This window comes from Brassica napus, chromosome C4 (genome assembly GCF_020379485.1).
Source record: "Brassica napus cultivar Da-Ae chromosome C4, Da-Ae, whole genome shotgun sequence".
NCBI classification, from domain to species: Eukaryota; Viridiplantae; Streptophyta; class Magnoliopsida; order Brassicales; family Brassicaceae; genus Brassica; species Brassica napus.
This window is the reverse complement of record NC_063447.1, coordinates 50,535,935-50,560,981: the sequence shown is the minus strand read 5'-3', so window position 1 is coordinate 50,560,981 and position 25,047 is coordinate 50,535,935. Positions and strand designations below refer to the sequence as shown.

At 31.6% G+C, this 25,047-nt stretch overlaps 2 protein-coding genes and 1 long non-coding RNA gene across 3 annotated transcripts; 2 read left to right on the top strand and 1 right to left on the bottom strand.

Moving 5' to 3' along the window:
• The first annotated feature begins 2,691 nt into the window (after positions 1–2,691).
• LOC106393907 lies at positions 2,692–4,068 on the top strand. Its single transcript, XM_048756411.1, has one exon. The coding sequence runs from the start codon at positions 3,071–3,073 to the stop codon at positions 3,713–3,715; it is 645 nt and encodes a 214-aa protein (XP_048612368.1). The 5' UTR covers positions 2,692–3,070; the 3' UTR covers positions 3,716–4,068.
• A 1,429-nt stretch (positions 4,069–5,497) lies between these two features.
• On the top strand, positions 5,498–8,826 carry LOC106391076 (eukaryotic translation initiation factor 3 subunit B). The gene is made up of 10 exons (XM_013831645.3): positions 5,498–5,742; positions 5,875–6,112; positions 6,201–6,347; positions 6,540–6,668; positions 6,785–6,913; positions 6,997–7,080; positions 7,173–7,297; positions 7,359–7,557; positions 7,637–8,169; positions 8,241–8,826. The coding sequence occupies exons 1-10, from the start codon at positions 5,633–5,635 to the stop codon at positions 8,689–8,691; spliced, it is 2,145 nt and encodes a 714-aa protein (XP_013687099.2). The 5' UTR covers positions 5,498–5,632; the 3' UTR covers positions 8,692–8,826.
• A 3,892-nt stretch (positions 8,827–12,718) lies between these two features.
• On the bottom strand, positions 12,719–14,269 carry LOC125586371. The gene is made up of 3 exons (XR_007322874.1): positions 13,936–14,269; positions 13,803–13,840; positions 12,719–13,040 (listed from the first exon to the last, which is right to left on the bottom strand). It is a non-coding gene; the product is annotated as an uncharacterized LOC125586371 (long non-coding RNA).
• Between the last annotated feature and the right edge of the window lie 10,778 nt (positions 14,270–25,047).

Sequence of the window (25,047 nt, the reverse complement as noted above, 5' to 3'; positions counted from 1 at the left end):
AAGAAAAAAAATCTAAGTAACAATAGGTTTAGTTTCTTAAAACCTATTCATGTAAGTGAGTTTACAAAAAAAATTATTTCTGATGACTGATAACAGAGTTATTTTCTTCTGTAATGTTAGTTTAGTTTACAAAAAGTAACTCAGTTACACAAATAGTTTTTGAAAATGTGGGCCCCTTGGGGTGGAGGCCCCATTCAAATGTTTCACTTCACTCCCCACAAGCCCGGCTCTGGGTGTGGAAAGTGATGAGATTTGGGTAGAGGTTAAGAAGTTTGACCTGGTCTAGAGCTTTCTTGGGGAGCAAGAAAACGATCTCGTGCCCTTTTTCTGCAAGCTTGTTGGAGAGGTGAAGAAAAGCAGTAATGTGACCAAATGCTAACCAACCACGGATGCATTACAATGCTCATGCTTAACGATCCATCGGATCCAAAATCGCCCACTGATTTGTTTTTCTCTCCTAGCTTTTTGGTACCTTTTTGAACTTTCTTTTACTATATAAAAAAAAAACTTTTTCTCCTATGTGTTTGCGTGTTTTCGGTGTAAATAAATACACGAACCAAGGATTGGCGGGTCCCTCCTGGTGGTGGCTGATAGCCGATTACGAACATCATTATTGGAAGTTTTTAGCGTGGGGTTCTTAGCAGAATATAAGAACCCGTCTCTTAACTTTAAATTAAAAAAGTTAAGAACCGGCTCTTAAAACTCTTATTTAAGAATCGATTCTTAACTTTTTTAGTTAAAAATTAAGAGACAGATTCTTATATTCCACTAAGAACCCCACCCTAAAAGCACCATTAACCCTAGCACCCTATTTGGGGTGCTTATTTTTTTTCTCTTTTTTTTTTGGTTTTTCCTCTGATTTAAAAAAAAATTAAAAACGAACCGATCGCGGACCGCTACGTGTCAGTGGAGCCTGTGAAACAGGGCTAACCCCGACACTTAATTAGGCAGAAGAAGTACAGGTGCTTAATTTTTGTGTGGGCCCCACTCACTATTATATTAATTTTTTGCTAAGCTCCCCCCTCTAAGCACCCCCATTAATACTGCTCTAAGAACCCCCAATAATCATGTTCAAAGTGGCTCGGCAAGTATAGCTGCCGGGTAAGTGGTAAGTGCAAACACGAGGTGGTGTCGTGTCAGCAGGCGAAAAGACAAGACCGGACTTCATGTGTTGTGCCTTGGGCTTTCAAGATTCAGCCCATTTTAATTAGAGGCCCTATTTTTTTCTTACGTCGACTACATAATATTTTAGGGGCTGTTATTTGTTTGTGATTTTAAAATAATTTTGATGATTTTTAAAAGTAAACAGTATTCTGAAATTAAAAAGTACTGATTATTTAATCACAGACAATTCTCTCAAATAGTCATTTTTAAGTTTTGTCACAAAAATAGCTTTCAAGAAAGAAAATGACCAAAATAGCCAATTTATTTTATTTTTTTTAATATTTCTTTTAATTTTTTAAAAATTTGAAACCATATTCCCAAAACCCTAACTCTTATCTCTAAACCCTAAGTCTAGATTAGTTAACCCTAGCGTAAAACTGCATTTTACCCTTTAATAAAATTTATTTTGGTCATTTTCTTCATTGAGCACTATTTTTGTAAGAAAAACATAAAAATGGATATCTTACAAAATTTCTCTATAATTACTTTAAAAAATAAGGCTGAAGAGTTTTGTAGAATATTAGATTTTTAACTGAAGATAACTATAAACTTCTGCAAAGCTTATCTTTTCTTTTGTCGACCTACAGAGTTTAAATATTTTATAATATGATTATTTGTGTTTGTTATTATCCTTTCCATATTCTGTTTCTTCCTATGCCTCTCTCTCTCTCGGTGGTAGAGCAAGAAAAAAGTTTTACCCGGGGCAATGTAATATTTCAATTTAAATTCATAAGGGGCATGTAAAAAATTTTACCATTAAATCATAGAATTCTCAAATAAAAAAAATAAAAAAAAATGATTTGAATATTCCATAGTGGGCATCTGCCACCCTTGCTCCTTCTCTCTCGGCCACTGGTTGATCTTCTTCTTTTTGCTTTTGATCAACATTTTTGTCCACTTTCCATTGGTCTTTTACCGTTTCATCTACAGTTAGATTTAAGTCTTTCTACCATCTTCAAGCCAAACTTATTTTTTCCTCTATAATTTTATTATAGAATAAGTTTTGTTCTAATGGTTGATTCTACAATAGAAAAATAGAAGAATATAATTTTTTCATTCATTTTTGGAGTGAAAAAGTGATATCTTTCTATATTCTCCTCTATAATAGATATAATAGAGTAAATCTATTTAAAATCAATTATTGGAGCGAAACTTACTTTATAATAGAGTTACACTATTTTAGTAGAAATTATAAAAGAAGAAAAATAAATTTGGGTTGAACATACCCTTAATTGGCATCTTAGTTGGGTCACAAAATTTACGATGCATTAGTTATAGAGTAGAAACCGTTATATATCTGGGCATCTTGATACTTTTCCAATGTGTTTTGTTAGCAGCAATTACATTTTTTTAACTATAATGAATACATGATCAATATGTAATACTTTGATAAACATGTTCTAAATCAATAAACTAATAACAACAAACTTTAATCATTACTCTCAATTTTTTTTTTACAACCCAATACTTTTGTTGATTTTGTAAAATGATGATTCCAATAACTTAAATTGTTATAAACTTGTAACTACTTATTGCAAGTTCATAAGCTAATAACAAAAGATTTTAACATAATTTTGAAGTGTCTTTTAATTGAAGAACACTAGAATCATTATAAAATATAAATCTATATAACCCTTTATAAATACACAATAACAGTTTTTTAATTATTAAATGCCTACAACTTGTATTATTGTAAGTTTTTTGCTGTAACGAGTTATTGTAGTGTAAAACGTACATGTGTTAATTCGATGTTGTTATGTTTTGACTCTCAAACTGTAACCCTCAGACTCAATTTAGCTTACTCATTCGTATGTTACTCTATAAATTGTTTGCTTCTTTAGATACCTTAAAACATTCCAGTTAAGAAACTATATCCTCCACAAAAAACATAAAAACAGTAGACACCATGGAAGGTAGGATCCAAGCTCTAGTATCAATGATTCTGATCGTGACACTATGTGCCACTATACTATTGCAGCCGGGCTTGGCCGAGGTGCAAGTAACACCTCAATTTACTTCCTTTCCTGGCTCCCCTATAGATCTCACAAAATGTTGGTCATCTCTCTTCAGTGTTGAAGATTGTGTAATTGACATCTACAAGTTTTCTGTAACCGGTAAGTTTGGTATTAACCAGGCGTGTTGCAAGGCGTTTATGGATATGGATGATAAGTGTTGGCCAAAAATGTTTCTGTTCAATCCATTCTTTCGTCCTCTTCTCAAGAATAGTTGCTCTTGTATCAACGGAGTTGTTCTCACACACACCACAACTCATCAAGTCCCTACCATTCCTTGGGTTTCTCATCCCGGTTCTCCAGTCGATCTCACAAAATGTTGGTCATCACTTACCAGTGTTCAAGGTTGTGTAACTGAAATCTACAAATCAGTGTTCACGGGAAAGTTTGATAATGTTGGACCAAAGTGTTGTAAGGCAGCTTCGGCTGTGGATGCGAAATGCTGGCCACATATGTTTCCACTAAATACATTCTTCCCTCGTCTTCTCAAAGAAAGTTGTTCTCGCATCATCAATGAAGCAGAACCTACGCACAAATGAAGTCAGTAACAGAAGAAATCATGGGAAATGCTTTGGGTTTAGTTACTTACAGCTTGTACTTCATACTTTCAATAGTTTATGTATTCCAATGAAATTATCAATTTTAAAAGAACTAATTCAAAAACTATATTGTCAAAAACTCAAACCATAGATCATCACATTCTGATCTAGCAGTCTTAGATCTTCCTTCCACCAAGACTAAGGCTAACTCGAGCTGTATGCTTATAGAACCTATCATGTTCAAGTAAAATCGTGCCAATAGCCATATAAACGATGTGGGATACTTCATACCAATAACAAATGTTAGAAATATTTTTTTTTGGGAAATTTTATGTTTACTACTTTCATAGTACCACTTTTCATCTTTACTACCACTAAAGATACATTTTCAAAAATATCTTCTTCATTAAGTGACAAAAGACTCTTATACCCTTGTTATCTCTATATATAATAAATCGTTATTTAAATAAATAAATAAAAAAAAAAAAACTAAAAAAAACAATTTTTTTTTATGTTTTCTAATTCGAACTTTTTTATAAATTTCTTTTTTTTGAACTTTTTTCGAATTTTGTTTTTATTTTTTTCAAAATTTCTTTTTGAAATCGAAAATTATGTTTGAAACTATTTTTAAAATTTTATTTTTTATTTTTTAAGTATTTATTTATATATTTATTAGAATCCTAAATTTCACATTTCAAAAACCCTACTTCACTCCTCAACTCTATACCCTAAGTCTAGATTAGTTAACCCTAGGGGTATAAGTGTCTTTTATCCTTCATTAAAAGTGAAGGCACAAGTGGTTAGTGTAAACATGAAAAGTGGTACTATGAATGTGGTATTTGTGGCAATTTCCTTCTTCTTTTTTGCGTGGAGGAAGATTGCTTAAGAGAAATTTTTGTTATAGTCTTTTTTTTGTTTTTAAGTTTTTTTTCACTAAAAGAGTCTCCAAAGAGAAAAATAACCAAAAATGTTTCATTAAATAGTAAATATAATCTAGAGTTAGGGTTAGAGTTAAGGGAAGGGGTTTAGAATTTTAATAAATAAATATCAAAATTTTTAAAAATTGTTTCAAAAATCATTTTCAAATTTCAAAAAAAAAAATCTAAAAATTATAAAAAGTTCAAATTTGAAAGCATATAATTCGAAAACTATATAAAATATTTTTTTTATTTCTTACCATTTGTCTAGATAATTAGTTATATTGATATATCTGTAAAGCAAAGGGTTGAAAAGTTTTTTGCCTCTTTAATGAAACATCTTTTAATCATTTTCTTCTTTTTTGTGGGTTATTTTGGTGACAAAATTTTTTAAAATTACTATTTGATAGAATTGTCGATTGCTTAAAATACTAATTACTGGTTGATGTCTCTCACCTTTCGTGGATTAATATATCTAGAAAGATTCTATTATGTTATTCAAAAATAGTTTACACCATAATATTTTTAAAATAAATATAAATCCATGTATATATGAATGCTTTTAAGTTTTTTTACGTAATAATAGATATTTTATTTAACTAAAATTTTTTACGTATAATTGTTTTTAATTTTTAATTGATTATTAAATATTTCAAAAGCATAAAAATAATTTATTATAATAGTTTTTGAATAGATAATATATCTATTTACATTTTTATAAAATTATTAAACCCGTAAGTGCGGACAAAACATAGCGTTAGAAGTGTTTTGCCGTTTAGGCAGTGTTTTACGGGACTATATTTTATTAGATTTAATTTTGAAAAAAAAAAATATGATCGGGCCGTTATAATAGTGGGCTTAAGTTAATAACTGAATAAGGAAAAAGAAACAAAGAAAACTAAAAACCCTAAGGCACTATTCTCCTTCTCCAGGTCTAACAGCTGCAACTCTTGAAGCCCTTCTCTCTCGATATCTATAGAGAATCTAAGCTTCTGAAATCATGGCGAACATTGACATTGACTCTCGCGCGGCTCAGTTAGGTATAGATTGGTCTCAGGTTAATCTCGATTCCATCCATCTCCCTCGTGGAGAAGACTTTGGGATCCAAAGGTGAGACTTTTTCTATTAGATCTCTTGTAATGAAATGGTTTTGATGGTCCGAATCTTGTTATGCTTATACTTGTCTGAACGACAGGAACTGATTCTTTATTGTCTTGCTTTTTTTTTGTTGTGGTTGATTAGTGATGATGAGGGTGTTTACCACGACGACCAGCTAGAGTTCGACACTGGGTTCGGTAATATCATCGTGGTTGATAACCTCCCTGTTGTTCCGAAGGCAAAGTTTGAGAAACTTGAAAATGTCCTGAAGAAGATTTACAACCAGTTGGGTGTTATCAAGGAGAATGGACTTTGGATGCCTGTTGATCCCGGCACCGGTGTGACGTTGGGTTACTGTTTTATTGAGTTTAATACACCTCAGGTTACTCATCTAAAACCTTTTGTGTTAAGCTTATGTCACATGTATGTTGTTGATAGGAGTTTGTATTGATATATGGGTTGGTTTGCAGGAAGCTCAAAATGCAAAGGAGAAGACTCATGGCTACAAGTTGGACAAGTCTCATATCTTTGCTGTGAACATGTTCGATGATTTTGACAGGCTGATGAATGTGAAAGGGGAGTGGGAGGCTCCTCAGACCAAGCCGTATGTCCCTGGGGTATGTCTAGTTTTCATTAATCAGTGTTTCTATCTTGAAACTTGGCTTGTATCTGTTCTGTGGAGTTAGTTGTTTGTTTTAGATGTTCTTTTGTTTATTTGGTGAATTCATGTGTTTTCCCAGCTGCATCATGGTTAAGACCTGTGTGTTGAATGTAGGTTTGTGTATTCATTGTTCTCATTACGTTTTCAGGAAAACTTGCAAAAGTGGCTTACTGATGAAAAAGCCAGGGATCAGCTCGTTATTCGTTCTGGCCCTGATACTGAAGTTTTGTGGAATGATCCTAGGCAGAAGAATACTGAACCTGTTCATAAGCGTCCTGTAAGTTACTTGCATCTTCCTGTGTGTATCCCTTTATTTATCACTTGACTGTTTAGTGCAATGCTAAATGTAATGTTACCATCATCTAAAACATATGATGTTCTCTTCCTATGCAGTATTGGACAGAGAGCTATGTGCAGTGGTCTCCTCTAGGTACGTACCTTGTGACACTTCACAAGCAAGGTGCAGCTGTTTGGGGTGGTGCTGATACCTTCCCTCGTCTCATGCGCTATCAGCATAATATGGTTCCTTGCCTTTCCTTTTTATTTTATTTTTCCTTCGTTGTCCTGAAGTTTGACTTTTTTATTTTTTGTTAATTCCATTGAAGGTAAAACTAGTTGATTTCTCGCCAGGTGAGAAATACCTGGTAACTTACCACAGCCAGGAACCAAGTAACCCGCGAGGTGCAAGTGTGAGTGCAGCCTTGCTTCTCTTCCTCCATCCTATATTTATTTGCATTTTTATATATAAGCAAGAGATTCTGATTTCTTTTCAAACTTTCAGAAAGTAGAGATAAAGGTGTTTGATGTGAGAACCGGGAGGATGATGAGAGATTTCAAGGGTAGTGCTGATGAGTTTTCAATCGGGGGACCTGGTGGTGTTGCTGGTGCCTCTTGGCCTGTTTTCAGGTAATTTCTTGAACATTTTAATTTCCTAAAAAATATACAATCAAAATAACTTGTTATGCAGATGGGGTGGTGGAAAAGACGATAAATACTTTGCCAAGCTCAGCAAAAACACTATCTCTGTCTATGAGACTGAGACATTCGGCCTAATAGACAAGAAGTCCATGAAGGTTGATAATGTCGTGGACATCTGTTGGTCTCCAACTGACTCCATCCTCTCACTGTTCGTTCCTGAACAAGGCGGTGGGAACCAACCTGCTAAGGTATGCTTCTGTTATTTCTTATGCAAGTGAAAGTCAAATATTCTGTTGTTAGTTAACATGTTGATGTCCTTATCTCCAGGTCGCTCTTGTCCAAATCCCTAGCAAGGTGGAGCTGAGGCAGAAGAATCTCTTCAGCGTGAGCGACTGCAAGATGTACTGGCAGAGCAGCGGAGAGTATCTCGCCGTCAAGGTTGATCGATACACGAAGACAAAGAAGAGCACATACTCTGGATTCGAGCTTTTCCGCATCAAAGAAAGGGATATTCCCATCGAGGTTCTTGAGCTGGACAACAAGAACGACAAGATCATTGCCTTCGCGTGGGAGCCCAAGGGCCACAGGTTTGCTGTGATCCACGGTGACCAGCCGAGGCCAGACGTCAGTTTCTACACGATGAAGACCGCACAGCACGGTGGGAGGGTTACAAAGCTCGGTACTTTGAAGGCCAAACAAGCCAATGCCCTCTTCTGGTCTCCCACAGGGAAGTACATCATTCTTGCTGGGTTGAAGAATTTCAATGGCCAGCTTGAGTTTTTCAACGTGGATGAGATGGAGACTATGGCCACGACAGAACACTTCATGGCCACAGACATCGAATGGGACCCAACTGGAAGGTACTAGTTACAGTCCATTGGTTGTTTCGATGTTTTGTTTTACATTGGTTTTCTCTTTTTTTTTTGCATAGGTACGTTGCAACCGCAGTGACATCAGTCCATGAGATGGAGAATGGGTTCACGGTCTGGTCATTCAATGGAAAGTTGCTTTACCGTGTACTGAAGGATCATTTCTTCCAGCTAGCATGGCGGCCAAGACCGGCATCATTCTTGTCTCCAGAGAAGGAAGAAGAGATAGCAAAGAACCTGAGGAAGTACAGCAAGAAGTACGAGGCAGAGGATCAGGACGTGTCGCTGCTATTGAGTGAACAAGACAGGGAGAAGAGGAAGGCGTTGAAGGAGGAATGGGAGAAGTGGGTGATGCAGTGGAAGTCGCTGCACGAAGAGGAGAAACTAGAGAGGCAAAACCTCAGGGATGGTGAGATTAGTGATGAGGAGGAAGATGATGAGGAAGCCAAAGAAGTTAAAGAAGTCGAGTTTGAGGATGTTATTGATGTCACTGAAGAAATCGTCCAAGAATGAAATGTTAGTTTCTCATTTCTGTTTTTCTGCCCTAAGTGACCTTCGGATCTGTCTCTAGAGTCTAGACACAAAATGTTTTTCTCCTTTATGACTCCTGTTGCGTGAAATTCTAAAGAGAATTTTCAATTTTGGATATTATGTGTATTTTTTATTTTTCCATCTGAACTTTCATTAAAAGAAACAAAGTGTTTTGGTCACACACAATGGAACCTTAAATCACAAGGCAACAAGCAAAAACAAAACACAGGACAGACCCCTGACAACAAAACACCAAACCAAACTCGAAAAGGACCTCCGAGCCTTACGATCAAATTCGCAGGTCCACACCCCAGACAAATTAGAGGAAACGGCTTCCATTCACGAAGAATTCAAATAACCAAGACGGAGTCCTGTCGCAACGTACGACTGAACCAACCCATACCGATAGTGTGAATCACACTATCGGCGATGAAAAACGCCCCTCTATTTGTCTCGCTTCTAACAACCAATACCTGCAACTCTTCAATCCCAAACAAACTACTGATGATTTCATCTCGCTGAAACAGAAACGCCGGCCAGGCCTGTGGTCTCAGCACAGCTCCAAAAAGATCTTCAAACTCACCAGCGAAGATGATTTTGTTGAAGCGAAGGCTCCTCGTACTCTCAGCTGCCCAAAGAACGACCTGCAGTTTAGCTTGATCCTTCGAAGCTATCTCTGCAAAGGCTCTTCTACTATGGCATAGAACTACTTTGTGATTCCTCCGGTTGATTTTGTTGCTTATCCACAACCTGGGCTAAAAACCATTCCTCTGCATCCCAGAATCCATGGCCAAGCCCTTAGATTCCAGTTCAACCATGTCTCAACTTCTTTACTCTCAAGAGGAAATTTAAGTTTTCAAAAATAGAGGTGGTGTTGAAACCAAATTGAGGAGATGGAATCTCAGCTACTGCACATACTTGTCTAGCAATGTGGCATGTAAAGAGTACATGATTAATGTCTTCCTCGTCGAAACCACACAGTTGACATCTTCCATCTACTCTCATCCGTCTCTTTAAGATTAATTGCGCGACAGGAAGCACCTCATTTAATGGTTTCCATAGGAAGATCTTGATCTTTGGGAGTGTCATCACCTTCCAAACTTACTCTTTCAACGGGCTTACAGAAGGTAAAACTAATGCTTCAGGTTGCTGAGCTTTTGTTTTCACATCGCAGGCCAACCAGTACGCTGATTTGACTGAGAAATTGCTACTCCTGTTGAATTTCCAAGAGTGAAAATCCCTCATGTTGATCACTGGTTGACATTTAGAAATTAGTTCAACATCGCCTGGAACAAAGATCTCATGAAGGGCTTGAATGTTCCATCTTTTGGTTACATGATCGACAAGGGACGACGCCATCAAAGTTGACATTCTTTATCCAAGGCACTCTCAACCCTTCCTAAGGATCATCCACACATCTATCTATCCACACTCTAGTGGACCGACCATTTCCACCTTCATGCTTTAGCCCTTTCAGTAGTAACTCTCTTCCAAACAGAAGGCTTCTCCACGCAAAGGATGGTCTCAAACCCACGACTGCTGATAAGAATTCCCCATGCGGGAAGTAACGACTCCTTAGAAATCTAGCCAGAAGAGATTCAGGTTGATTCACTATCCTCCAACCTTGTTTTGCAAGAAGTGCTTCGTTGAAACACTCCAAATCCCTGAATCCCATTCCTCCAAAGCTCTTTTGGAAGACACATACGGTTCCAACCGATCCAATGGATTTTCTTAAGCCCCGAATCAGAACCTTACCATAAGTTGGCCATTAGACTCGCTAATGGAGAGAGCAGAGTTTTTGGCAATCTGAAGCAATACATCACGTAAACGGGGAGGGCTGAGGATGTTGATTTGAGGAAAATCTCTTTGCCGCCTTGAGAGAATTTGCGAAGGTACCATCCATCTAACCTTCCTTGAGTCCTCTCTTTTAAATATGACAACAGCTCAACCTTAGACCCAGTGGAAACATTTGGGTAGACCTTGGTATTTGCTTGTGCCACCAGTATTATAAATCTTGAGGATGTCTTGGATAGCATCTCTCTCTGATTCTGGTATTTGATCACCAAATGAGATGGCTGATTTTTGAATATTTATTGTTTGGCCAGTAGCTTCTCCATAGAACTGAAGGATGAGATTCAGATTGTGGCATTGAGCCGTTGACGCTATGATTAGGAACAAGCTATCATCGGCTAAGAAAAGATGATGAATCGAGGTTCCTGATGCCTCAAAGAGCATTCCTTCTACGAGACTGTTTCTCTCCGCCACCTCCAATAGGTGACATAACCCTTCTGTGCATAGAACAAATAGAAACAGAGATAGGGGATCTCCTTGTCGGATGCCTCTCTGTGGCTTGATTAGACCGAAAAGTTGATCATTAATCAGAACCGAGAAGGATACCGAAGTCACGCACATCATAATCCACTTGACCCATTGATGATTAAAACCCATCGGCAACCAGTAAGGAACTTAAGTAACTCCACTCTACTTTTTCAATCTTTTACAGTGTACATGATATGGCTAGAGAGAAATGGAAGACGGCATGGACAACCATTCCACAAGTCGACCCTGCTGATTTCTTATGTTGACAAGCACATAAGCAACTCATCGATTCAGTAAGGGGCAAGCAAAATATTCTCAGGCAATGAGTTTATGGTTTGCTTCTAATAAAATGGTGTTTACGGCGGAAGTAGTTTTCAAGTAGATTTTTCTTTTCACCAAAACAAAGTCACACAAATTATTTTTAAAAAAAATTATCTGAATAAATTTAACATTCATTCAGAAAAAATGTATATCCAACACAGAACCGTTAACTGCTCGAAAACAACTTTCGGATGAGTGAAGTAGTTGTTTATATATTTCCATATCTCAACCGATTCAGCTTATTATTGAACTCATATATTATATGATATCTATACTGTTAAAACATAATCTCTACTAGATTCTGCCATTGATTTTCCAACTTATTTACAATGGCATGCCATTGCTTTTTTAATTTTTTTTTATAAATAAATTCAGCCATATTATATACAACCAATCAAATTAACTCATTTTATAACCAACCAATCAAATTGCATCACCATTTAAACCATAATCTATTTTAAAAAGGGAGAATTTGTGGGATATTCATAAGATGCAACAAAATGTACAATATATCCATGCTACAGTACGGGCCCATCGAAGTGATAGATTTCATCCAAAATTGACGAGAATCACCCTGCAAGCGCGTGCGCGTGTGGAAGCCGACGGAAGGTAATATCCATGTGCGTAATTGTGTTATACTAAACATATGCATAGAATAGTCTCACTTTTATTTCCTAACACCAAATTTAATTATTTAAAACCTTGTAATTTCCCGCCCAGTTTGAATCTAAACTCCAAATTGCAAGTATTAGAAGAATCAGTAACAAGTGCAGCAGAGTTACAAATAATGGGGTGGTAGTCACCGAAACAGATAATTCCTCATGTCTGGCTTGTGATAAACGCCAAAGTAGACTATAATATCGTCAATGTAGTATGGGCATATTGTCACACACTGCAATTTTGTTTAGGTTCCACGTTCCTATGCGAAAGTGAATAAGTTCCCACGTATTGAGTGTCTGGTATGAGAGTTATTGAGCCATATCAAATAGGGAACCTGCAGAAGATAGGTAGTTTTAAAGACAAGAGAATAAACAAAAGCTTAGGTGTTGCATTACAAAGAAATGCTAAGGTTGGGTTCAAAAAGAAAGCATAACAAACATAAGTTACATGTGCAGAGAAACTAGAAATATGGTGGCCGTGGGAGGCACCACAACATATATGTCGGCATTTATGTTGGTGGAATACACGGGAGGGAGACCATACTATATTCAATGTAGTATGGACAAATCATTAAAAACCATAGACACAAACATATAGATCGTTCATTTTAGTGTGTTTCACAATGATGTAACCAATTTGGGGTGCAAGTTAGTGTTACAGCTGCGCAACTTTAATATACATAACAACCTTAATAGGAGCGCGAGTCTAGTTAGTTTCATCCCAAAATTGATGCTGCGAGAAATGTGTACACGATAGACACTAGTATTCAAGATACATTAACAAGAAGACAAAGATTAAAACATATAGCAATATAAGTATTATTATGACAGAAAATGTAGGGTTCCCATTAGCATTATTTTTTTGAACTCCGATTTAACCCACTGCGAAGCCAATTGCTCGTGCTAGCATCTGAAAGAGCTACTTTAATGCCTCTATCCATTGCAAATTGAAGTTGCTGTTGGTTCTTTTCCTTCCAGTGGGTTTGAACTCTGTATGATACAAAACGCTCGGGCAACCCTAACTGCTCCATCCTATATCAGCAAAGGGAAATTGTCAGGATCGTCAAACCATGTTAGTTTACTATTCAATTGTGTATAATGGTATACACATCAAAATACAAATCTATACTAAAAACTACAACCGGTATATGCTATTGGGATTATGCAAGAGCACATCTGCAACACAACTACTTTACAATAATTTACCAACATGGTTTAGCGCAGTCACCATACAATTCCAAGTATATATATTTGCAGGCACAACACAGTTCATTGACAATACTACAAACATTCCACACATAGTATAGACAGAGTATTCAAAACCATCGAACCCACTCACGCTATTAGATGTCGATGGGTATACATGGGGACATCCCTGAAATTCTAACTCATTTATAGTTTCATCCAATCCCAACTTTTATAGTTTATAAAAGAAACTATGCTACTATAGTAACCCATATGGTATATGCATATACAATTCATTTATACACTTGCTCTAGTAAGTATTTCATGGTAAGAACATATGTCTACAGTGAATACTCCAAACGCATAAAAATACGCCCAAACGAATATTTTAATAGGCAAACACTGGTAAATATAAATGGTTTTATACTATATATGTGTCTCTTATAGTATAGTCTTATCAGGTACAACATACAATTGCTCTACCACCCCCAGAAACTTCGGTGGCCAAAACCGCCGCAAATACAGTCAAATATAAAAAATTGTTTATTCAGAATCCAAATAGAACCCCATAACAGTAATTTAAAATGACAAACAATTGTCTGAGAATACCTTATTTCGCGACACGACGAAGACTGTTCCAACCGGATCTACAAAATAAATGGTGTTTCCGATTAATATCTCGTTAATCCGCGGCGAAACGAAGTTACTGTCTCCTAATGCTATACGATCAAACCAAACATACCTTGATTCTTTTCCTATAGCGCTGCAATCGACTCGCCGTGAAATTTCTTGAGCCGCCGGAACTGTTACTGCCCAGGCCCAACTTGCGTCTCTCCCAACACCCAGAACCGTCGATTTACCCTTTTCTCTACTCCAAGTAAGACTCACAACTATATTCTCTAAATCGATCTTGCAAAAAGGTGAGAAGTGAAAATGATAGATTCATTTAATGTGCAAAGACAAAAATCACGTTTTTTCTTTCTACGCACATGTAGGGGTCTTTTTGTCAAAAATCACTATAATATATAACATATCATAGTCACAAAGAAGAAATAATAGTTATAAACTTAATTTTTTTTGTGCCTAATCCCCCCCCCCCCCCCCCCCCCCCCCCCACCTCCTTTCCTTTTAAAAATGACTCTGAATTTTAATATCTTAGGACTAGTTTACGGTTTAACAAACTTGGCCAACAATCAACATATTTTCGTAAAATATAGATTCGATATTGTGACCAACTTGCCCAACAATCCAAGTCATTTGTCCGTTTGTTTGTAATATTAAATGACTACTTTTTCCTTTTCGGTCAAAATATTCGATAGGCTTTTTGTTCAAGATATAAAAATTTTGTTTTTCAAAGAGAAAATTATCATTGGTTGTTATTTAAAAATAAAAATAAATATTAAAAATAAAGAGGAGAAGATATGAATGTTTTTCCATAAAATAATAGTTAGTTAAATTTAATTTTGTAATGCTTAAAGCATTATGAAAAAGTTTAATTTTTTAAAAAAAATATACGACGATAAATTTGTAGCATTTTAAATTATTTTCAATATCTATAAATATTTTTAAAACATAAACAATCAACAAAATATAATTATACTATTAGCTAATAAAATATTAAAAACACATCTTATCACTAATAGATATTGTCATTCTAAAATAAGTTTTAAAAATGAAAAATCCCGCGCTATGAAAGCGCCGACCAAAATCTAGTATATATTATTAAAATTAATGTACAAATAGAACTAACATTCTTTTCAACAAGTTATTACATTAATTTTCATTTCATTTTTCATTCAGTGTAATAATTTTATTAATTATATTACTTTAATAATACATCATATCATTAATTATATTACCATAATAATAATAGCGCAAATTTTTATTTAATAGTTAATCAACATTAACTTTGTACCAATTATAAAAATCAAAAATATAAAATAACCGGATTTTGCATATGGTTAAAATTTTGGTTTAGTCTGTTTAACTAAAAAAATAATTTTTAGTTTTAATCGATGAAAAAACACGTAGACAAACACATAATTCAAAGAAATAATTTATGTGAGCAAAATAATAACTTAAATCAAAATAATAAAAATATTTTACATGTATTGCCACTTAATTTTTCACACCATATAACTATTTTACTAAATAAAAAGAAAGTTTTATTTATTTTTATTTATTTATAGAATCAGTTAGGCATTGACATTCAGATTTTCATTCAGGTATGGGTTGTTTCTTTAAGGTATCAAATTTTTTTGGGTTTTGAAATTAGGCCCGTTTGTATATTATAAATTTATGTCTGGGTTTCGAGTTGGGTCCTCCCGAGTTTAGATAGTTCGGTTACAATGTATAGGAACCTTAAAATATCTAAATAATCAGTGTATCTTAAACAGGTTCAAAATATTTGTACCAAAAATAACTACATTATCCGATTCAGTCAGAATTTTTTGAATAGAATTAGTTGTATGACGACATATCTAAAATATATATATATAACACTAATTATGAAAAATAAATATCAATTTATAAAAACATAAAAACCAATATCCGCGCGGGCGCGAGGATCAACCTATAGTATTTGTTTACGGCTGGTGGTAGATTTTCTTCAAGTAAGGCTAGTGGCAGCAATACTTATATTTTTAATACTTATATTTTTTAATTAATTTTGGGTATCTTAGACATATACAAGAGCCCAAACTACTTTTAAGAGGTGTTATAGCTTACGAATGGACACTCTTTCCGAATATTAAAATAGAGTCTAAACGATGGGTCCATATCTCATGGCGGCATGCTTCCGCAAAGGGGTTTTCGTCAACTTCTCCAATAACTTATGACATCTATCTTGATGGTTGTTGTGTGAAAGATATAGATCTATTGCTAGGTTGTTAAAACATATATAATTGAATGATGGTTGAGGAATTGTATGCGATAATTGCATTATTTGGAGATATGACATGTGTGAGTGGTGTATAGAAGTTAGAGAAGGCTAAAGGCTTATGTGATGCCGGTGCAACGTAGTGCAGATAAGTACTTCTCATGAGTTTCATTGTTTTTTGTTGGGTCATTTAGGAATCGAATGATGTGGCATGATTCATCGCTGGAGTGGGCAGGCAGGATACGTATGTGTGGAGTTGAAAATTTGGTGGCGGATCACACGTGAACCCGGTGTCGGTAACGTAATTGCTTGAATGCGCTGAACTCAGGGGTATCGATTTAGGTGGTGAGCACTCACACAACAACATGAAAAATGTGGGTACTAATTTACTAGATAGATACTTATGCTATGTTGTGCGATGATTATTGGTATATTATGTTCCAAAAGCTTCCTTTAATGAGTATTAGTTGAAATACTCACCTCTCCATTTATTTTCATGTGAATTTCGAGAAGTGCAAGAATGGTCCATGTGTGGTGCTAAGTTTTCGAGTCGTTCGATTTTTTTTTAACTTATTTTATTTTAAGATATGGTACTTTATTTTAACATTTTTCTATTTATTTTAGTATCGTTTTGTAATATTTTTGAATTCTGAAAAAAAAATTTGAATTCGAAAAAAAAAATATTTTTGAATTCGTTCCTTAAAATTAAAATTTGTATTGGTTTTTAGAATTTTTTTATGGGTGAAGGCGATCAAATATACGTGATATCTCTTTTAAATAATAGTGAGAGAGGGGAAATTGATTTCTTAATAAGATATTCAATGCGTAATTATTGTCAACTACTGACTCATTCTAAATCGGGCTGTACACGCGTAATAACCCATTTTTATTGATGTTTGTCAACTATAATATAGTTAACTAGGTGTTTTCCTACACCATGTGCATTGATAAATTTTTTAAATGTTAAATTATATTTAAAATGAAATTTATTAATATTATATATTTTATTATTTTTGACTAATATTTAATATAAAGTTGATTATCTAAGCATAAAATAAGAAAAAAATAATAATTTTGGTTATTTTATATTACATTTAATAATATATATGTAATATATTTAAAATTCGAATCTTAGATAAAATTTTTATCTATTTATTGTGGTTAAATGTATCAAATCAACTTGTATAAAATTACTAAAAAATCATATAAATATTGTGTAGTTATTAAAAATTATAACTAAATAATATTTATAAAATTTGTAGATATCTAAAAGAAACTAATGAAATTATGATTAACAATTTATTAATATTTAAAAAAAGATGTAGAAAATTTTGAAAATATTAGTAATAAAAATTGTATAATTATAAAAATACAATTAAATAATGTATTTCGAAATTTATAATGCATATTTCAATATATTTATTTTAGTAATGATTTATGAATTATTACCATATTTTAAGAAGTTTACCAAAAATATAAATCAACATTAAATGTAATGTATTAGTTATTGCCATATTCTATAAAGTTTACCAAAAATATATGTCAGTAATAAATGTGATTGTCCATGTCATATTAAGTATAACCCATGTCATCAATCTTGTTAGCCATGTCATCATTGTTTTTGTTAAAATGATTGTAGAGAGAACATGTGACAAAATCACTTCGTAAATATAGTGTAGGGGATTTGTTGTGTTGTATTTGTATATTCGAACAGGCCAAGCAGAAATAGTGTAATCACGTAAATAATCGGATATCCAACTAGAGCTTTTGTATCTTCTGTGAATATATTTCGGATATATTTATAATATGTCATCTAACATGATAGTTGTTTAGCGCCTCAGTACTTGGATTCAAATGTTTTTCTAAAACAAGTTGTTGGTAGCTTAAAAAAAACAGAAGTAAAATCTTCAATATTTTGTTTCAAAAATCTTCACCATTAAATAGTACATAAACATATTCAAGATGATAGAATGAAATAAAAAATTTATAGACTATCAAAAATGAAGTGAAATGCAAACACAAAAATACATATATATATATATATATATTAATATGTTCAAGAAAAAATTAGACGCTAAGCAGACGGTGATAACGTTTAAAACTATTAAGCGGACTCTTAATTTATTACTTAGGTGATTTATGCGTTTATAAATTATAACAATATATATAATATTTTATATCAAATATCATTATTTATAAATGATAAATTTATATTATGTTATTTTCATCAAATTTGATATTACAATAGATTAATTTTTATAATTAAAAATAATAAACATAGTTTTTTTATTATTACAATATTACAATTATTTAGACTGTTTTAAAAATAATTACCACAGTCTTATAAAACCTAATGCCGAGCAGGGTTTTATTAAAATAATTACCACAGTCATAGAACACTAACATAATTGTTTATGTATATTATTAAAACTGAAATAAAAATAGTACTAACTTGCTTTTCAACAAGTTATTACATTAATTTTCATTCCATTTTTGATTCAGCTGAGCAATTTCATTAATTATATTACCTTAACAATACATCATATCATTTTTTTACCATAATAATAATAGGGCAGATTTTTATTTAATAGTTAATCAACATTAACTTTATACCAATTATAAAAATAAAAAATATAAAAAACTGGATTTTGCTTATCGAAATATACATGACTAGGGTCGGCCCGAGTTACGCCAGGTTTTTTGTTTAAATTTTAATTTTGATTATATATTTAGTATGGTTATTTTAATATATAAATTTTATGATCTATTATAAAAATATAAATAGCTATCGATAAATGTAAAATAATTTAAAATATTCAATGTTTTTGTCTTACGCGATTCGAAAATTTTTATATCCATTTTTTTGTCATTGAAAATTATATATAAGGTGAAAATCAGAATGAACAAAAATTAACTAAATTTTTGTTTTTTTTAAATAATAAAAAAATTATCATGGTGCTTATTTGGTTGAATTGCTTACATGTTTCAGTACATTTTGTAACTATTTATAACGTTTATTTCAGTGACAAAAAAACAGTTATTTCCAATTAGTACACGAGTAATTTAATGGACTCTCCCTTTTTAATTTACCACCCTATATATCTTTATGTTTTTTTTCTTAAATCAGCTGTTTAAAAATTGTAATATTTTGTAGATAAAAAACTTACAACTATGACACTAAAAATTACAGACTGAGTTCTTACAATAAAATTTCTGCATTTACAATCCAACTAATTGGACCCATTATCTAAATATTATTTATCTTATTTTCATAGGTATTTTAAAAATTTTCTTTACAAATTTTTGTTCCACTTCGACCAAAGTCTATTTTGATGTAAATGCCCCCATTTATATAATTTTTATATATAAATGATAATCATAATTTTATCTCAAAATTTGTTTTTGATTAAAAAAAGTTATCACCAAAGTATAACAAATTTTGTTATATGGTGATTATTATTGTGATTATTATTTGTTGATGAATCTGTGTATGATATTATATGGTGTTTGTTAATTTTGTTATATAATTTATATTGTGAATGGTTAGAGTTCATTTGTTTAAGAATTTTGGATAACAATTGTATGGTTAGATGTTAGCTTTTATATATATTCTGTGTTATTATTTGAATTAATGAGTGTGTTTTTTTCATGCTTAATTATAAATGGATTATTTGTGAAATTATTGTCGTTTTCTATTAAGTACAACACTATTGTATTTTTTTTCATGTCCCAAATACCGTTGTTAACGTTAACCATTCATGAATAAAATGCATTTTAAAGTCAATAAGTACAAAATTAGCATGACCACACATAACATATGATCTAACTTATGATATATTTTTGAATTATACATATATTAATCTAGAATCTCAAAAGTTCAATATTCCAGAGAGAATTGTTTTTCCAGTGTAAATGCTCTATTTATTAAACTGGAGAAAACTATTATTGGATGTTTTGGACATTATTAGTTTCTGCAGATGGGGGTGACATCTTAGAATCTCTATTTGCTATAATTGTAAAACTTAGCTGCAATACAACAATTATTATGTCTTCATTTCCAAAACAATAAATATTTTACTTGTAAATCAATTCAGATGGTAGAAAAACAAACATTATTTGCATCCTCGCTTTATATCTATTATACCTATCATGGTGTATAATTTTTTAATCAACAAACACCAAACTTCCATCAATATTTGGTACACTAACTAATATATAAAGAGAAAAATTACTTTTAAAAAGCCATCTTACAAAAAAAAAACGAAAAATTACTTTTAAGTAAAAAACAAAACAAACTGAAAGTTACAGAGTTATATCTAATATGCGCTTAAACTAAAAATATTATTATTTAAAAATGCAATGTTTGTAAACACTCTTTTTTTTTTGAACAACTGTGAACGCTCATATCATTACAAATTTTTCTTTTGATAGTTCCTCGGGGCCAAAGTCTTTCCTCTCAGCCCCATTCAGTCGCCAAGCTATGCCCACTTGGATGTTGTTTCTGTTAATCCGCATCATTTCATTAAAGCGGACAGGTGTCGTTCCTAGGACGTACGACTTAGTCACGTTGTTAGTGACATGGCTAGTGATATGACAGTACCAAGAGAGAGAAAACACATAAAGACGTCTATTTTAAGTAATATTACCTCTGTTCCTAAAAGTAAGATTTTCTAAAGTTTTCACGCTTATTAAGAATTCAATAAATGTTTATAATTTAATTTCTCTTTTACTTTATTATACACTTTCCAATAACTTTTCACCAATCAAATTTAATCAATTCAAATATTTTCATTTAATGTTTCTTAAAAGTATAAAAAAGTACATTAAACATATAGAAAATCTATCTTTGTGGAACAAATAAAAATCCTAAAACATCTTACTTTCAGGAACGGAGGGAGTAATTGAGAGAGGGGCAATTGATTTCTTAATAAGAATTTCAATGCGTAATTATTGTCAACTACTGACACATTCTAAATCTGGCTGTACACGCGTAATAACCCATTTTTATTGATGGTTGTCAACTATAATATAGTTAATTTATTGTGTTGTATTTGTATATTCGAACAGGCCAAGCAGAAATAGTGTAATCACGTAAATAATCAGATATCCAACCAGAGCTTTTGTATCTTCTGTGAAGATCTATATATATATATATGTGATATGTCATCTAACACATTCAAATGTGGTTGACAAAAAAAAACATATTCATTGTTAGTTTTTTTATATATTTCGGATTTATTTGTATATATGTCATCTAACATGATAATTTTTTTTTAGCGCCTTAGTACTTGGACTCAAATGTTTTTCTAAAACAACTTGTTGGTAGTTTAAAAAAAAAAACAGAAGCAAAATCTTCAATATTTGGTTTCAAAAATCTTCACCATTAAATAGTAAATAAACATATTCAAGATGATAGAATGAAATAAAAAATTTATAGACTATCAAAAATGAAGTGAAATGCAAACACAAAAATACACACACACATATATATATATATATATATATATAAATGTATATATATAATATGTTCAAGAAAACATTAGACGCTAAGCAGACGGTGATTCAATATCTAACGTTTAAAACTATTAAGCCAACGCCTAAATTATTACTTAGATAGCTTATGCGTTTATAAATTATAATAATATATTAAAGATATATACTATTTTATTTAAATATCAGTACTTACAAATGATAAATTTATATTATTTATTTTCATAAAATTTGATATTAAATATATATTAATTATTATAATTATAAATAATAAAAACATGGATTATTTATTATTACAATTATAATTATTTACACTGTTTAAAAAATAATACCAGTCTTATAAAACCTAATGCCGAGCAGCGTTTTATTAAAATAATTACCACAGTCATAGAACACTAACATAGTTGTTTCTGTATTTTCATTTCTCGATCGATTAAGTTAATTATTAAACTCATCTATATTATTAAAGCTGAATAGAACTAAATTTTTCAACAAGTTATTCCATTAATTTTCATTCTATTTTTTGTTCAGTTTAACAATTTCTTTAATTATATTACGTTACCAATACATCATATATTATTAACTATATTACCATAATAATAATAGAATATATTTTCATTTAATAGTTAATCAACATTAACTTTATGCCAATTATAAAAATCAAAAATGTAAAATACCGGATTTTGCATATGGTTGAAATTTTGATTTAGTATGTTTTACTAAAAAAAATTATCTTAGTTTTAATCGGAGAAAAACTACATAGTCAAACGCATAATTCAAATACATAATTTAGGTGAGCAAAATAATAAATTTAATCAAAATAATAAAAAGTATTATTGTCACTTAATATTTCACACTATATAACTATTTTACACTATATAACTATTTTACTAAAAAAAGATTTTTTCTATTTTTATTTACAGTATTTATAGAATCAGTTAGGCATTGATATTTGGGTATCCATTCAGGTATCAGATTTTTTTTGGAATTTGAAATTAGACTCGTTTGGATATTATAAATTTATGTGTGAGTTTCGAGTTGGGTCATTCCGGGTTTAGATAGTTCAGTTCTGATGTATAAGAACTTAATAAAATCCAAATAATCAATGTATCTTAAACGAATTCATAATTTTTGTACCATAAATAATTACATTACCCGATTCAATTCAAATCTTAATATAATTGGTTATATGGCGAGACATCTAAAATATATAGCAGTAATTATGAAAAATAAATATCAATTTATAAAAATGTAAAAACAAATATATGCACAAGCGTACGGATCAATTTATAGTATACTTGGGGGGTGTCCGCGCTTCGCGCGGAATATTGTTTTTATTATTGCCAAGATCATGATTTTTTGGATAATGTAATTATGTTGTCATTTTTATTTGTTAAGATCATTATTTGGTGTTTTTAGGGTGTTATGTAGTAGTAGACTCTAATGTAAAAGAATATTAAATTTCAATAACTTTGTTGATTCTAAGATTAACGGTTTCAGCGTCAAAATTGTATTATATTTTTTTATATTTTTGAAAATTATAACTTTTAAGATGTTTTTTGTCCTCTGCCCATATTTTGACCTAGAGCCATCACCGTCTATGTATTTTGTTACCTTTCTGGTGGGCGGTGCTTCTCACCATCACCGGAAAAATACTCACCTCTCTCTCTTGTTCTTCCTTGTTTTCTTCACTTGTGAGATTATATGGTATTTCTTGTAGATCGGGTTTATGAGGTTTCAGTTTTTCGGTTGATTCTCACGGCATTGTAGGTTGTTTCAGTTAATATTGACTACTCCTCTTCTTCCTTAGATTTCAGCTGATGTTACGAACTACATCTTCTTGGTTTGCCACTCGAGGTTTGGATAATGTTTTCGTTCGTGTATGATATGTGGGTTTGGAAGGTTATTTCTGGTCTCAAGTTTAGTCTCTTATTTCTCAGTGGTTATCTTTCATTCTCCATCCCTCAAGTTGTTTCTTTTCTTTCCATGTTTTCTTTGGTATAGGTGTGCAGGGTTAGTCTCTTGGAGCTTTGGTTCATTCTATCCAGAGCTTTGTGGTTTTTCACATGCATGGTCGTCTTGTATATTCTTGTTTAGTCCGTGAGGTGTTCCTTACCTTTTAGCTACTAATTGTGATTATGGTGCTTTAGGCATATATATATATATATATATATATATATATTCATGTTTCTTGGTGGTTTTGGCCTTTCGATTATTATGCTCCATCTAGCCCGCTTTCTTGGTTATTTACGTTGGTGCTCTATTTTTTTTATTCTTAGTTTGATTATCTTATGATATTAATAGTGAAATATATATATAATTTGTAAATGAAATAATAAAAAGTAGTGAAAATAATAAAAAAATGAAAGTTTATGTTATTTTTAGTTGTGAATAAATTAAATATTTAAAATATTTTTATTTTTAGATAGTATACAATTAAAAATTGATGGAGCAAATTATAATAATCTAAAATAAGAATAATTTAAAATATAAAAAAAACACGGGGACACATGTTTACGGCTGGTGGTAGGTTTTCGTCAAGTAAGGCTAGTGGCGTTATCAAAATAGATATTCAATCTATTCAATAAAAGTACATTTAGAGAAATTAGTGTCAACTAGTGACTCATCTAAATCTGGCGGTACACGCGTAATAGGTTGTCAATTATAATATATTCGCTAGGTCAAGACTCGCACCTTGCGCAGAATCAACATTATATATATAAATTATTTTATGTATTAAATATTTTTACATATTATGAAATAATAAATATATATTAAATAATTAAAACAGTAACTATTAAATATATAATTAAATTGGTGTGAACATATAAATCAATTTTATTAATCCAAAAAATTTTTTTTATATTTGATAGGATATGTTATTAAATTTAAATGATACTAACATAGATAATATATTTTAGTATATTTTTAATATTAATGTCTATTAAATGATGATTTCTACTCATATAGTTTTTTGATCATTTGTATCTTTTATAGGCAAAAAAATAAATTACTGATAACAAAATTTTCATTGTGGGACTAATAGTTTTAGTAATTTATAATTTAAAAAAAATAAGTTGTCAATGATTGTTCAAAACTTTTATCAAAAAAATTGTTCAAAGTAAATTTTGAAACTAAAATATTGTATTTTATATGGTTTATAGTTTAATTTAAAACGATATAAAATCCCCTATATATTATTTGAGAAACATTACGATTTCTTTTTGTAGCCACATGTCATCACTAAGATGATTCTTAGAATCATTAGAGAAATATGTTAGTCCTTCTAATTATATAATAAGTTTTTTATTAAACTAACAATAAATTCATCATTAATGTACTTTATTATTTCCTTAAATAAAATTTACAGAATTACCTAATGTAGCTAAAGTATATATGGCAATTAATGATTTTAAATAATAAAGATTTGATAAAAAAAATAGTGTATCTTCTATCATATTTGTTTAATTTTAAACTATTAAATAA

What these genes read in the sequence shown, in the direction of transcription:
- LOC106393907 (XM_048756411.1), top strand. Translation starts at nt 3,071, where the DNA reads ATGGAAGGTAGGATCCAAGCTCTAGTATCAATGATTCTGATCGTGACA.
- LOC106391076 (XM_013831645.3), top strand. Translation starts at nt 5,633, where the DNA reads ATGGCGAACATTGACATTGACTCTCGCGCGGCTCAGTTAGGTATAGAT. An exon ending in TTGAGTTTAATACACCTCAG is followed by an intron (nt 6,113 to 6,200) that starts GTTACTCATCTA and finishes GTTGGTTTGCAG; the next exon opens with GAAGCTCAAAATGCAAAGGA. An exon ending in TGCGCTATCAGCATAATATG is followed by an intron (nt 6,914 to 6,996) that starts GTTCCTTGCCTT and finishes ATTCCATTGAAG; the next exon opens with GTAAAACTAGTTGATTTCTC.